At 41.9% G+C, this 15,858-nt stretch overlaps 1 protein-coding gene across 1 annotated transcript in view; it reads left to right on the plus strand.

Annotated features, from left to right (window-relative positions):
* Fggy (FGGY carbohydrate kinase domain containing) overlaps positions 1–15,858 on the plus strand; it is a 364,908-nt gene that overhangs the window by 219,453 nt on the left and 129,597 nt on the right. Inside the window, exon 8 of the mRNA XM_032901907.1 lies at positions 306–409. Coding sequence (XP_032757798.1) covers positions 306–409 — 104 coding nt within the window. The remainder of the gene's footprint in view (positions 1–305; positions 410–15,858) is intronic.

The following is a 15,858-nucleotide window of genomic DNA, read 5'->3' on the forward strand; positions in this document are numbered from 1 at the left end:
TTATTCTGACAAGGTTAGATGACATACATGGACCAGAGTGGAAAATACAGAATATACATCCTAGTTTGCCCTTGGCTAGCTACTAAGTTTTTGTTATTGTCATTTGTTTGTTTGTTTTTTAACTTGAGACCACATATGGGATTCTTACTCCTTATTATGTGTCCCCCCTTTCTTTAAAAAAAGTATTTTTGCTTGGTTTTGGCTTCCTTACACACACACACACACACACACACACACACACACACACACACACACACACACAATCTCTTTTCTTAAGATTTTTGTTTGGGTTTACTTTCTCACAGGAGTGATCGGAGCAGATGTGAGAGGTCACGGGCTCACCTGTGAGGGACAGCCAGTGACATCAAGACTGGCTGTCATCTGTGGAACTTCATCTTGTCACATGGGGGTAAGTGCACCACGCTGAAAGGCAAGGCCACCACAAACAGTGGAGGCAGCCCAGGGCATAATCCCGAAAACTACTGGCTCCTTTACCCCTCCATTCTTCCTGTCTCTCCCTTCCCCATCCCACGCCTGACAGATCTTGCCAGAGGCTAAGAAAATGAAACAATGCTCAGTGAGTTCACCTGGGCCCCAAAGGTGACAAAGCCATCCAGACATCTCTCCTTAAAGGGTGGCTATGTCTCCCCTGCAAACAGGTATCCATTTTCCTTGGCCACTGAGCTCTCCCTCCATCAATGTAAATCTCCCTGGGAATGTCCTGATGATCTATAGAATCAGGCTGCATATCATGACTTCAAAAGAACACTGATAAGCAATTTTCACCGTGTTAATTTTTCCCCATGAATTAGTGGAAAGGCTTTCTCCAAGATTGCAGTAAAATTTAGTGCCTGCCCTAAAATTTATATCTTTTTTAAATGCATGAGTCTGAAAGCATTCCATTTCGATAAGTACCCATTTCTACCATATTTTTATTTAAAAGTCATTACTCTGTTAAGCTGAGATGGACGACTCCTTGGATTTTTCCCAGATGAGTAAAACCAAGGAGAGAGTGGAGGAGGAGATGAGCAGAGAAGGGAGCAGAACACAGGGGAGACTCTCTGCAGGGAGGACACAAAGCTCTCAACAACCGAGCTCCCCCTCACAGACAGATGCTTTGACTGAGTTACAGCCACTGCACCTTCTCTTTTGTCCTGGCTACTAAATTCTGGGAACAAAAGGATAGCACGGACTTCCCATAGAGGAGATGGGGTTATAGGAAAGTGTTATGGCGCAGGGTCCTTGAGAGCAGCTTAAGCTTGAGGTCGCTGTGCTGCCGTCTGACGTGCTAGGCACTCATTCTCACCCATGTGCTTCCCAATCCCACATCGGGCCCTGCAGAACATGGAGTTTTCTACCTGCTGCCTCCTCGCATGAAAACTGAGTGAGTGCTTCTGTCAGGGAGCCTCTGTACAAGTCAGGCCTGGGACTACCAGGCCTGTTTTTATAGAGCAGACAGGAAAAAGTGGCTGACTCAGATGGGAACTCTTGGTGGCAGAAACTTCCCAATGTGACACTTGGGCTGAACTTTAAGGAACAACATTTTATTTCATACTTCTCTGAATTCTAGGCAGTAAAGTATCTTTTTTCCCTTTTGTTGAAAACATTATTTTCTTCTATGTTATATCCTAAATACAGTTTGCCTGCCACTACTCCTCCCAGGTGTTCCTGACCTCTCCTCCCTTCTGGAGTCAATCTCTTCCTGTTTCTCATTAGAAAACAAGCAGGCTTCTAAGTGATAATAATAAAATAAGATAAAAACAAACACACCAAAATAGAACAATATAAACAAACAGAAAGAAAAAAGGCACAAGAAATAGATATAAAAATGAAGACCCACTTGTTTACATACCCAGAAATCCCATTAAAACAAAAAATATGAAACTGGAAGCCATCATATATACACAAAATGTGTGTGTGTGAGTGGGGTGTGTGTGTGTGTGTGTGTGTGTGTGTGTGTGTGTGTGTGTGTACACGCACGCGCAAGAATGACAAACTGGCAGAAGCTAGGTCTTCTTGAACCTGTAGTGTGGAACAGCAGTCAGCTATCTTATCTCTTGACATGGGTCTAAGCTGTCAATGTATTATTTAAATTATTTAAACGTCTACTATCACCAGGGGGACACATCTTTTCCAGCTTCCCAAATCTGAGTCTGGACTCTTTTTCCCCTTCAATTCAGACTTGCAAATAGCAGTCCCAACCAGATGTGAGTTCCCACCTTCATAGTTTCCCTCAGTCTCACAGACTCCTCATAGAGTGGCACTAGCTTTTCCTACTGTATCCTGGTTTTACAAATTAGAAAAATAAGACAGAAAACTCTAGTGCTTCCCTCAAGGTCACAAAAATGCTAATTTTTGGAGCAAAGACCCTAAAAGCTCTCTCAGTATGGTTTCAGAGCTCCCACGTTTTAAGGCTACTTGATGTCATGTGTTCTTATCCCTCGCCCATTACAGAAGGGTGAGATGGTAAGCATTCCGATTTCCAGATACAGGTTGTAAAATCTGCTTTATCCTTTTGGTTCTGTGATCTGAGTGAACCGCTCATTCTCTCTAAGCGTCAGATTCATCCTCCATCATCTAAAAGGCAAGACTGCCTGTACCAGAGAGTTTGTGGAGAACATGTATTTTATCCGACTATGATGTACAGTTCACAGACACTCAAAAATAGTAATGATACTTATAAAAATGTTCCAGGGACATAAATAGCTCACATGGGACAACTGTTGGGGCTTTAACAAATTTGATGGGCAGCTGCAGTTGGATATAGTCATAAATGAATGCTGGTCATAAAATGCCAGTTTATTGTCTCTTGTTGGACTGGAAATATAGTCCCCACCACCACCCTGCTTTGTTCTTGTTAGTGTGAAGGGCCTGTAGGCTAAAGGGATTAATCATCAGACTTAATGCTATGTCAGGAGGGCCAGACTGTGGTCTTGAGTACCTTTGATCTCCCTCAGTGCTGGGAGCACAGCAAGCAGGCAACAGTAACACCTTTGTGAGGTCTAGGAGAGGCACAGGACTGAGGAAGCACTCCCAAGTGATCTCAAGGACCCCTTTGTTGTGGGTCTGGCAAATAAAACCACCAACTGTCAGGGAGAATTCACCAACAGAACACAGGTATCAAGAGGGCCCTGGGTTTGTCAAGGAGTGGTTTTAAATGTGATCTGAAGGATTCACCTTCTTCCCATCTGTCATGTCTGATGTTTCCAGCTCAATTTTATTTGATGCCGGGTTCCCTGGTATATTTTGTGCCTATAAGGTTGCCTCTTTCAGATTTACCACAAAATAACAAATGAATAAGCAAATGACCAAATAGTTGAGTACTGGTAAGTTCTCAGAAGACCCTCAACTCCAGGCCCCTATTACCTCTAGGAATGGGGACAATAGGCCTGAGGCAGACAGAGCACAAGACATACTAATCCGGCCTTTGATATTTTAGAAGATGCAAGTGTGGGCTGCACATTTATCTTCCTCATGCGTGATTTAGTTAACAAGGAGGGAACGCTGTTCTTTTGTAACTTATGAAAGCAGAGCTGCTTGCTCAGAGTTAATCACTACCAACTCCTCAAAATGCAGGAGCACACACGGCAGGGGTGAGCGGGAGGCCAAAAAGTCACAGGGTCAGAGGGAGCTAATCCTTGCCACTGCTCCAGTGCCCCTTTTCAGGAGCTGTCAAGTCATGGTGGCTAGTTCTCCAGTTAGCTTGTCCAATGGGAAGGAGAATTCTCCACGGAGGTTTGGTGGAAACTGGGAGGTATAAACCTCACAGAAACCTAGAAATAGGAATGTTCTAGCACTAAATGGATGCAGAGTCTCAAAGACAATGGCTTCTTTGCTACCTGCTAAGGGAACGCAGGTAAAATACTTAATCTCACAGTGTCTCCTTTCTTTGTTTCTTCATGTTCTGCCTAAACAGTGGTGTCATCCCATAGCAATGTAGAGAATTTAATCAGGTCACCTTTGTGAACAACTTTGCAGAATCCCTGGCACAAAATAGCAGCTATTGTGTTACTGTTTAAGATGATTCATTAGGGCTAGAGCATAACCCCTGTGGTAATGGGTTACAACTGACGATATCACACCAAAGTCCTCGTTAGTGTAATATAGAAATGCTTAGGGATATGTGCACATAAAGATTAGTAAGCATACATGCCTCAGGTTCAGTCAGCTGAGAGGGCAGGGCCAGGTAGTTTATAATGTTTCACTAATAGTTCTTGGGGGATGAGTGTATAATGATAGCATTGGATTTGGTAGGGGGACCCATGGCAGGAATACTACGTTGTGGTTGGATTGGTGACAGGAGTGCTGGCCGTCTGGAGAGATCATATGCTGGAGTATAAAAACAGAGTCAAAGAGCATCCATTTTTGCACTCTCTACTCTCTTCCACTGAGACAGATCTCTAGAACATTCCATCTCTGTTCCCAACCCACGTCCATACTCTTCACTATGCCCTCACACACAGTGCCTAATTTCCCCATGTCTCTGGAACACACCAAGGAGAATTTAGATTTCCCATAGTCTGACCTCTGTGCTATTGGAAAGATAGATGGAGCCCATGGCTCTGGTGACTGGGCCTAGACAGGCGAAAGCCTCCCTAGACCACACCCTGTTGTTAAAGCTGGGGAGTGTTGCTAATTGCTCACTGTAACCACCTGAGGAAAACCCTCCCCCACACCTCCAAAGCACAGGGTAACTGGCTCTATGTAGGGATGCTACATAGATATGCAGCACCTTCCAGGCAAAGGGTAATTCCTGTTAAACCACAGCGAGGGCTAGGAAATCAGCTTAGCCAATAAAGTGTTCACCTCCCTGGTCTGAAAATCTGAGTTCAGTTTCCAGAACCCACTCAAAGTTATGAGGTCTGGGGAGTGCACTTATAACCCCAGCACAGAGAAAGCAAAGACAGAAGGGTCACTTGGGTTCCTTGTGCAACCCAACCTAAAGTTACTGGTATGTTCTATAGCAATTCAAGATCTTGTCTCGAAAGAAGTGTATGATGTTCTTGAAGATAACTCCTAAAGTTATCCTGTAGTCTTCATATACACAGGCATACTTGTCTAACACACACACACACACACACACACACACACACACACACACACACACACACACCCAATACACCTATGCATTTGAGAAACCACAGTGCAAAGATTCATGGCATCCATACTGGAATGGTAAGAATGTGGGAAGCCAGAAGTCACACACTACTGCAGAAAACATTTTATCAGCCTCTTAAAAGGTAACACCTGTGGTATAATCCAGCCATTTCATTCTGTGAAAGCTGGGATGGACTATCTAGCACTATGGTTCTGGAAGCCCACCAGGAACTCAACAGTCAGGGGAAAGGTCAGAAACAAAAGCCCCAGGAGAGTCTGCCTGGCATCTAACCTGAGCCAATCTTTCCTCCAGAGACTCCACTTTGCCGTAAGGAACTGTTTAAGTAGTGAAGGGAGAAATAGGAGAGCCATATTTTATATTATTTCTGATGAGCTCTGAGTATTTGGGGAATGCGGTGGTAGATGTATTCCCCTCCCAAGGACACAGGGAAAATAGCAGAGGGTTGAAAGTTCTAGACAACACTCTTGGTAGCATGACAATAACAACAAATATTTATCACATTTTATAATAGCCTGTGAGGATATATCATCATCACAACTTCATGCAGCTGTCAGAGTTATCTCATCAGTACACAAGGAGCAATCTCAGTGAAAGAAGCTAGCTACGAAGAACACAAGGCTAGCGAATACTAGCTGGGTTCGCAACTCCAACTGCGGAATTCCAGAGCTCCTATTCTGGGTTCTTAGTAGAGACAGGAGACAGGCTGGGGGTTGGGTTGGCTCTGCCCACAAATATTTTGTGGGAAAGAGGCAAGAGTATCACGAGGCATGTCTTCTCCAAAGACAGATGGGAACTGTAGAGTTGGGGCCAGACTGCTATACTACAATGTTACATTTGCCCTTCTTGCTAGCATTCCAAGTCACTGTCATTCAGGAGGCCACTAGCATAAAGATAACAACAAAAATAAACAGCATCACTTGTCACCATCCTCTCCTGGGAAGACAGTGTTTATAAGACTCTATGTAATCTCCTTTCTTCCCCTGCTGGTTTGTGGTCAAGTACTAAATCTGGCAATTTGAAAACGTTACCAGCTTCCCAACTCATGAAAATTTTTTTGTAGAAGAGCGCAAAATGAAAAACACATTTATTTCTTTTCCTTTTTTTTTTTTTTTTTTTTTAAATTTATTATATATGAGTACACTATAGCTGTCTTCAGATACACCAGAAGAGGGCATCGGATCTCTTTACAGATGGTTGTGAGCCACCATGTGGTTGCTGGGAATTGAACTCATGACCTCTGGAAGAGCAGTCGGGTGCTCTTAACCGCTGAGCCATCTCTCCAGCCCCTCTTTTCCTTTTTTTATTTAGTGGGTTAATAGTCCTATGGCTGCTGAGGGGATACACAGCAGTGATGGAATGGTTTGTGACTTTCTGGTGGCTCCATGGGTCAGACTTGATGCAAAAGACAGCCACTATGGAGTCTGCTGAGCCCTGTGCAAGATACCAAGTACTGCAGTATACTCGAAGTCACTGTCTCCCATGTGGCTTTACCTCAGGGTATAGCACTCTGCCTTATCACACGCCTTTTAAAAAATGCCTTCCTCCACTCAACCGGGGTGCGCAGGCTCTTCTCGCCTAGTTCTTCCATGGTGAGTACACGTTTGTATTTGCTGGAAGAACTACCCTGCATACTCTTCAACTTAGCCAGTACTTAGAGCCCCAGGAGAAAGAGCGAAGAGACCAAGATACAAACAGAAGTTAGGGTTTTGAGCAGGTGGTTGAAAGTCTCTTCCTAAAGGAACTGTCAAGATCTTCCTCCTGCCAACAAGATAAATAGTTCAAATGGGGAAAAGATAAGGGGACAGTTTGACTGTGGTTTCAAGGATTTAATATATATTCACCTCAAGTGAACTCAGTCTTAAATCATCAAGATGTGAGCGTCATTGTGGTGCACTTGTGTATTTTCAAACTTTTAGAGAACTAAGTTAAGTGAATAAGAGAAAGAGAAAGATCCATACCCATTCTTTGGGGTACACTATGGAACGATGCCAACATGTGGTCCACGCCACCTGGAAGTCATGGAAGGGAGTCCTCACCCATGCTGCCCCGTGGATTTCTAGTTAATTTGCTCCTAGTGTTATAGAGTAGGTGCTTAGGAAGTGTTAAGTAAATACATGAGCAGACATACACACAAAATAATTAAGTCGTAACTATAGAAGTTCGCTGAAGAACAAATTACACCTTACTACTTCGATGTCTCTGGTGTGGTTAAATGACTGGCTGTACAGCAACTGAAAGGTATAGCACCTGAAATAGTACATCGTGAGTAAGGTTTGCCTTCTCCCTTTAATTAAAGAGTCTATACAACACAGAAGCCTAGGTTGGTACTATCCCATGGGAACTGAGCTATTCACTAAATTGTATCTTAAAACAGGTCAAAACCACACATATTAAAGTATCAACCAATTCCCGTTGTCAAGATTCTGATGGGGTTTTCTTTTATTCTTTTATTTTTTAAAGTGTTTATTTTATTTATATCAGTACATTGCACGCCAGAGGAGGACATCAGATCCCATTACAGATGGTTGTGAGCCACCATGTGGTTGCTGGGAATTGAACTCAGGACCTCTGGAAGAGCAGTCAGTGCTCTTAACTGCTGAGCCATCTCTCCAGCACCCTGATTGGGTTTTCAACCAGTGGTTTTGTTTTATGTGAAGCAATGTGAAGAATGAAAAAAATGATTTTGAATGATGGATTTCCTGCATGCGTGCCTTTGGACATAGACTGGTCAGGACTTTATGACTGAAGCTCCTCTCATGTGGATATCTGAATGGTTCCCGGGTTTCTATGTATCTTCTGGCTGTGTCATTTGATATTATTTCTGAAGACTTAACTAGATTGTTATGACGTTGAGTTTGGATTCCCCAGAAGGAAGGTTAACTCTTCAGGGAATGGGCAGGTATGGACAAGACTTAATTTGTCTATGATAGGCAGAATTACACTCTGGTCAGCTCATAAAGAAGGGAGCCATGGATACCAAATAAGGATGGCTTAAGTCTTCCTGTACATATCTGCACAACATTCATCCCTAGCTCAGCACAGCAGAGCCTATGATGCTCAGTATGGGAGACCCTATGATGCTCAGCATGACAGAGCTAAGATCTAGTACAACTGTCACTCATCGCTGGTGTCTCACAGCTCTTGTTCTGTTTTCTACTAGGTTTTTATCTAATCTCATTGGGCCAGATATGTTTAAACACAAAGAATCACTAGGTTTGTTTGTTTAGTTTCTATTCTATCTACCAGATAAATTATTAAATATTTTTGCATTTGTAATGTTGTAGATGGAACAAGTATAGTAGACTACAGTTAGTCTTCCTAAAAAGAGAATATCACTTAGCATCTTTCTATTGTGCACATGTTAAGCACTCACTGTGTTATTTGTTACCCCAGCAAATGTAGTCACCATTATATTGTGAGGCCAGTGTTCAGATAAAGGAAATGAAAGTTAGAGAGCATTGAGAAATAGGAAGAGGAAGACCTGGGCTAAAACATAGCATAGGAACCCCAGGGTCACAACACTGTTCATATTTTCCTAATAGTTCTAGCCCAACTGTCACTTCCAAAAGCTTTTTCCCTTCCTGTATCACCCTTAGTTGGATTTGCCCCCGATAGTCCAGCAGACAGATCTCATGCCATGTCTTCACAATACTCCTGAATCCTGTAGGGGATGTCTACTTCACTGACATATGTAAAGATTTGACATATCCTAAACATAGGATATACATTAATGGATGATAATTTCTACTCCTGGTGAAATGGATAGTAAATATCAAACTGTGAGTTTAAGAATGTAAAATACAGGTCTAAATAATAAGTTTGTGCATTTCACAATCTATAGCACTCGTTAATCTGGAACTCAGTATGTAGACCAGGCTAGCATCAAACTCATGTGTCTCCCACATGCTAGGATTAAAGGTTTGGGGCACTGTGATTAGTGTGTAAAGAGGAGGATTTTGTTGAACACCAGCTCAAAGATGAGATATACATTTATGTTTAATAACAATAGCTAGGATATATTGGGTACAAATGCTAAATGTGCAAATTTTCCCCAGGCAATCTGTATATAGAATTTCTAATTATAACAGCTCTATTAGAGTCCCTTAGTGGACAAAACAGATTACATTTCCCTGTGTGATATATGATGGAAGTGACATCATAGAGACTTTATCATACATTCCTTGAAAGACACCCTGCTCTTCGATGAAGAGCTTATGATTCCTCCTGGGACCAATTTGAGCGGTGTGGCATGTTCTTAAAAATCTGCCAGAACCAGAAAAGGGCCACATAATCCACAGAGAGAAAGCTGACCCTGTGGATGACAGAGGACTTGTTCTCGGTGGCTGTTCAGTTCTTCTTGTTTATGGGTTTTTCTCTTAGAAAGAAATAACTTTTTCTCAGTGTTTTTAGAGTGTGGGAAGTATTTAAAGAATTCGGTGCCCAGAATGTAGGATGGCAGTCAGAACAGGTGATGTTTTCTTTTCTTTTATTCCTTTCTTCTTTCCAAAGAAATCTAAGGAAACTGAATGACTTACTCAACATACCACAGCTAATAAGCGAAAGGGCAGCAATGTGGGTGCCCATCTGCACAACCCCTAAGGTGTTCCAGGGCATCCTGAGTTGCTTCATCATTGTTGGCTCAGATTTCAGTCTCTTATAGCAGGTCAGAGTCTGGTTTGTTGCAGGAAGGACTCCAGGTTACATGTCATTGATTGTTACCTTCTCTAAGTTTTCCCTTAGCTGTAAACCATGTCAGCTTAGCTAATATGCACAAAACAGACCCAAGAAGCTCCAGCCCTAACCATGAGGGCTGATTTAGTAAGGTCTTCTGGGAAGCAGAAGATGCGTGTCTGTCATTTCATTTCACTTCATTTTATTTATTTACTTATTAGTGCCAGGCTAATACCCAGAGCTCTGTGTATGGTAAACATGTGCTCTACTGGGGATCCATGCCGTGAGCCACAGAATCTATAAATGTAATGTGTTCACAGGCTGTTCTAATGGGGGATTTAAAAATGCCTGCAACAAATGTCATCAGAGGACAACTGTATCTTTCCACAACTATTCTTTTAATCCCTCCAAAGGACGTTTTATATAGACAAGATCCTAGGAGTATGCTAGATGGTTCTAAGAGTAAAGTAAGTAAATCAAAACGTAATAAAATATGAATAATATCACGCTGGAGAACCCATCCCTGATTGGTGTGGGGCACACAAGAGGGGTCTCTCAAATCTCTGTCCTTTCAAAGATGTCCTTTGGTAGGCTTAGGTCCAGCTGTTCTGAGGAGCCATAACACAGTATCTGGTAAAATCTGCTAGCAATTAGAGACTGGAATTTTTATGTTCTCTTGAATAGTGAGAGGGACTGTTTGTGTCTCTCTAAAGACAAACCCAGAAACCAAAGTGCAGATGCACCAGGGCACAACAGGAAACCACAAAAGCCCAAGATCTTTCCATGTAAATAAGAAGCTGTCCTTTACTTTTGAATCCACAGTGCTGAGTAGAGCACAGTGGTTAATCCAGCTTTTTGCCCAGCTCTTCTTTGAGCTTGAGCAGAGTTAAACCATGCCACAAGATAAAAAGCACTTAAAAATGCCTGTTTTGATCCGGACTTCAACTAGCTTCATTTGTGTTAGTGAACCATTTGGGGACACAGGTGCAGTTTAGACTCAATACCATTAATTGGTCTCCCTTGTTCTCCTTGCAGTGAAATTTGAAACCCTTCTTCCCTCCACACAGTTATATTAATCCACATAAATGCACGGGGCATTTCCTGTTGATAAACCTCTTGCACATCCCCCATCCTGGGACCTCTCATCCAGGTGCAAAGTGAAGGAATAGTGGTAACAATTCACATCCATTTTGTTGTTGTTGTTGTTGTTGTCGTCATCGTCGTTGTTACCTCAATGTCCATAATCACATTTGATCACTCCTATTACACTGGAAAATCATTAATACCATACAACTGATCTTTTTTTGTAGATAAGGAAAATGTGGTAGAAAGAACCTATAGGTTTTGTTATTAGGTTGGCAAATGTATGTTCAATATATAATGCCTTAGCTTCAGGGGACCGTCCTTGTTCAGCACCCACTGTGAGCCTAGCATGGGGCCTAATGGAGAGTAAACGTAGACCTTGAGTCAGTCACAGCCCAATGGAAGAGATGCATAATCATGTCAGAGAACCTTTAAGTATACATGTGCAACACTGCCAACTTCATGCCTAGGTAAAATCCTGGGTAAACTGCCACACTTGTGTAAAAGTATACACACAGAGCCTTGTTTTGTACACCATATATCATAATATCCCCAGTTTGGATTTGTATTAGTAGCATATAATACTAAACTACTATATTCATATGCCGGTTTACATGTGTACTGAGATGCATAATCATGTCAGAGAACCTTTAAGTATACATGTGCAACACTGCCAACTTCATGCCTAGGTAAAATCCTGGGTAAACTACACACTTGTGTGTAACAGTATACACACAGAGTCTTGTTTTGTACACCATATATCACAATATCCCCATTTTGGATTTGTATTAGTAGCATATATTACTAAACTACTATAATCATATGCCGGTTTACATGTGTACTGAATAAACTGCATCTACATATAGTGGATAAATGCAACCGTCCTAAAGTAATGCAAAGAAGAATTAGGTACAGAAGTATTACATGCATGGAAATCCTAAAAGAAGTAAAAACAAATGATACAACTTAAGAATTTGTGCTGAGCTCAGATAGACAAAGAGATAATTTGCACAGATCTTAACACCTTAGTGGATTATATTGATTCTGGCTGTGAAGAAGATGAATGCTTTCAGGAGTGGTCTAGAGGAAGTGCCATTTGTCGGTGGAGGACCTATAAGCACTTATCATTTTGTAAGATGTTCTGTAATTTTTATCTCCTCTTCTATGGGTGATATATATGCTGGAACCATCATGAAAGGGCCCACTATATGGCAGAGAATGGTGTACCCTTTGGGGGGATATGGAGAAGGCTTTAAGAAGGCAGTGGTGCTCGAATAGGTGGACTGAGTAAGTGACTAAGCATAGTTCAGTGGTGAAGGGGCGAGGGTGTATGTGTGGCAGTAGCCAGCAATGGAGAGAACAATAGAGTGCAGCAGCAGATGTCTGCAATGCTGGTAACATTGGAGTAGGGCTGCAGGGAAGGCTGCAGTGAGCAAGCTGGAGAAGCAGTGGGGCAGAGAGAGCCGGGACTGGGAGCATCCTGCTAAGGCTTGTGATCCCGGCGTAAAGACATTAAGCACAGCAGATGATGGCTAGGTTTACCAAGCTTAAGTAGCTGTAATTTACTGCATGCATATATGTGTATGTGGTAGTATATGTGTACATGTATGCATGCACACACACACACACACACACACACACACACACACGTGCCTGCGCTCATGTGCTAACATACCTGTGCATACTTGTATAGTAAGGACAACATGCTTTATACTATAAATATTGGGATGAAGAACATACAGAAATACCTTGTATTTATTTTTTGCTCGTTTTATATTAAGTATGCATTCATTGTAAATAAAATGTCATAAAAATTTCAAAAGGAAAGAATGAGGGAGGAAGGTGGAGTACAACGGGAGTGGGAAGGGGTGTGGAAGCCATGTGAAGGCCATATTTATACTAAATGTCCTGAGCAGTTGATGTGTCACTTATTGTACCCCATTCACAAGACAACTTGAGAACTTGCTTTAGAATTAATTGTATGGAGCACATTGTATAATTTGAACAGATCAGGGTTTTTTGTTTGTTGTTTGTTTTTTCTTAATAAGAATTGTTATTCAACTGATTATATTTTCTTCTGGTGCTGGGAGCCAGAAAGCTGAGGTTGTTACTATAACAAATTCTCACAAACTTAGTAGCCTAAATTAACACACACACACACACACACACACACGATATATATATATATCGGAGAGAGAGAGAGAGAGAGAGAGAGAGAGAGAGAGAGAGAGAGAGAGAGAGGCATTAGTGTTTCCACAGAATACAAGTCCAAACTCAGTTTTACTCAGCACAAATCAAATATCCAGAGAGCTGTGCACCCTTGGGAGGTCTCCTCTCTTGTTCAGCATTGGTAGCTGATGTGTTCCTTGTCTTGTCACTATGTCGCTATATCATATGTCACTGTGTCTTGGCTTCTGTGCCCATCACCTGAACTTCTGTCCATCAGCTCCTAGACAAAGGTCAGTTATGGTGATGTTTAAGATGCCCCTCCCCATTTGTTCAAAATTATCTGCCTATTTCAAGAACTTCCACATTTACCAGACTTCCTCCCACCTCCCTTTTAACTAATAGTTACAGGTTAACTCAAGAGGCAAATGCTCTGTGAAGTCTTTGGTGAGGCAATATTTTCTATTACATGTGGGTTAGGAAAGATGCAGTCTAGGTGAAGAGGACAGTAGGAATTGTTTAGACTCATAAGTTTTGTCCCTTCCTTTACATTTTGTGTGTGTGTGTGTGTGTGTGTGTGTTCGTGTGAGACTGTGTCAGTGTATGCCACATGTATGCAGGTGCCTGCAGGCCACAAGAGGGCATTGGGTCACCTGGAGCTGAAGATACAGGGGTCTGTGAGCCACTGGACATGGGTGATGGGTCCAAACTTGAGTCCCTCTGCATGAGCAGCAGATATTCTTTACAGCTGAACTACGCTCTAGCTCTGCACTTCTTCTTGTAGACTTTTGTCTAATTGTGTTTGCCGTGCCCTCTGGTATTATGTTGATCTATTATGTTAATAAAAATATTCTCATCTAAGACATACTGAAAATTTCTCCAGTGATAGAGAGATTGTGTAAAGGTAGGTAATATCTTTTATAAATTGAGGGGATGATTTCTATAGTGCTTAGAGCAGATCAGTAAGCTCTGCTTAAACTGCATAAAGATTCTTCTGGAAAACAACGTTCTGTTGTTGCAGAGCTCTGTCAAGGAAGTCAGACCTAGAAAAGGGACTTTTGACACTCTTTCATTCCCAATGTCCAGCACAGATATAGGGACTTAACTAGGCTTTGGTATATATGGAATAAATAGAGGGGAGACACTTGATACTTACATGTTGAAACCTAGGAAATTCTTTTTGAAAAGTGAGCCAAAATTCAGCTCTTTTTCTAGTCTCCCATTCAACAAGTTGAGCCAATTATGATACCGCTAATACCTCTGTCCAACATCTGGCATGGCCACCAAGTCATGTGACATCGGAAGGGATGAATGAATGAGTCAATCATGCAATGCGTTGCTGCCAGCTATTAGACTTAGCTACTAAAGATTCTGAACTCTGTCTGAACTGAAGCCAGCTGGTTAAAGATGATTTAATAAAGGAAGGAATAAATATTCTTTTTAATGGAATAATTGCTTATTTCATTTTCTCCTTAAACTTGACCATTCATCTCATGCTACAGTCTTAATTTATATATGTTGTCCTGAAGCATTAAAACTGATTATTCTGAATTAAGACTTTGTGCTCATAAATAATTGTCTAGCATGTAATGAGAAGGGCCCAGATTCTGGTATTAATTGGAAAGGGGTTGAATATAATAGAAAACTAAAGTTTACTTTCTTAAAGAGAGTTGGCTGCCCAAGGAAGGAATTATGCATGTAGATATACTTCTGGGGAAATAGCTGAAGTAGGCTAGTTGCCATACAGCAGGCAGTGCAAAAATCATATAATGGTTTATGGTACTTTCTGCTGGCTCTAATTTGTGTCTATGTCCCTCTTTTCAAATATCATTTCATGTCATATTTCTGTTATAATACCCAATGCTAGAAAATTTGATGACTTGGAATTTTTTGCATAGAGAAGAGGGGAGGTTTACTCATAGTGGTTCTTACCATTCTTTCTGCCTTCTGTTCACCATACATGTCCGCCTACATGTAACAAGGCACCATAGTGATCTTTCTACATGAGAGGATTTTAAAGGGCCAGAGACTTGATCTCACATGCAGGATTGACTGAAATATCAAGAAGTTTCTGTCAAGGCACTCTGGGCATGTAAAATGGAGGTGAAAATATCAAGGGAAAGAGGACAAGACTGGCTGCTGTGTCTGAGATAGTAAAACAGAAAGTGCAAATACTCACACAGACGATAAGGAAAAGTAGTGTGTCTAGCTCTTACAGGGGACTCCTATAAAAAAAAAAAGATCCACTGAAGGACAGGAAGCAACCCTAAAATGGGGCTGAACCACCAGAAGGTCCACCGGGGCTGGGGAGCCCCATGCAAGGACCCTGCAGTGGGTGGGCAGAAGCATATTCCCTAGCATCAGATTTGCCCCATGCCCTGAGGCAGGTTGAAACCAGATTGCAGATACATTACCCTCTAATAACTTTCTTAGGATCTGACCCTGTGACTCAGTCACAGCTAGAGCAGACTAAGGTATGGCAGAAGCCTCTCTACAGTTCTATTCTAAGCCTAGAAGTAGCTTTGGCTATGTAAGGAGGAAGTTTCAACAAGGCAGCATAGCAATTTGGACTGTTACTGCTGAGTATGCACATAATATCTGGTGGTACCCCAAGGACTTTAAGTTGTTAAATCTATTATTATTGGTGGTGGTAGTAGTGGTGGTGGTGGTGAGGTGTGTGTGTGTGTGTGTGTGTGTGTGTGTGTGTGTGTGTATGTGTGTGTGTGTCTGTGTGTGTGTGTGTTATAATGGGGCATGTGGTGCATGCTTAGAGAATAGCATACAACCTTGTACAGTCAGTTCTCTTGTTTTCCCTTAAT

The sequence above is a fragment of the Rattus rattus genome, chromosome 1, assembly GCF_011064425.1.
Source record: "Rattus rattus isolate New Zealand chromosome 1, Rrattus_CSIRO_v1, whole genome shotgun sequence".
Classification (NCBI taxonomy): Eukaryota; Metazoa; Chordata; class Mammalia; order Rodentia; family Muridae; genus Rattus; species Rattus rattus.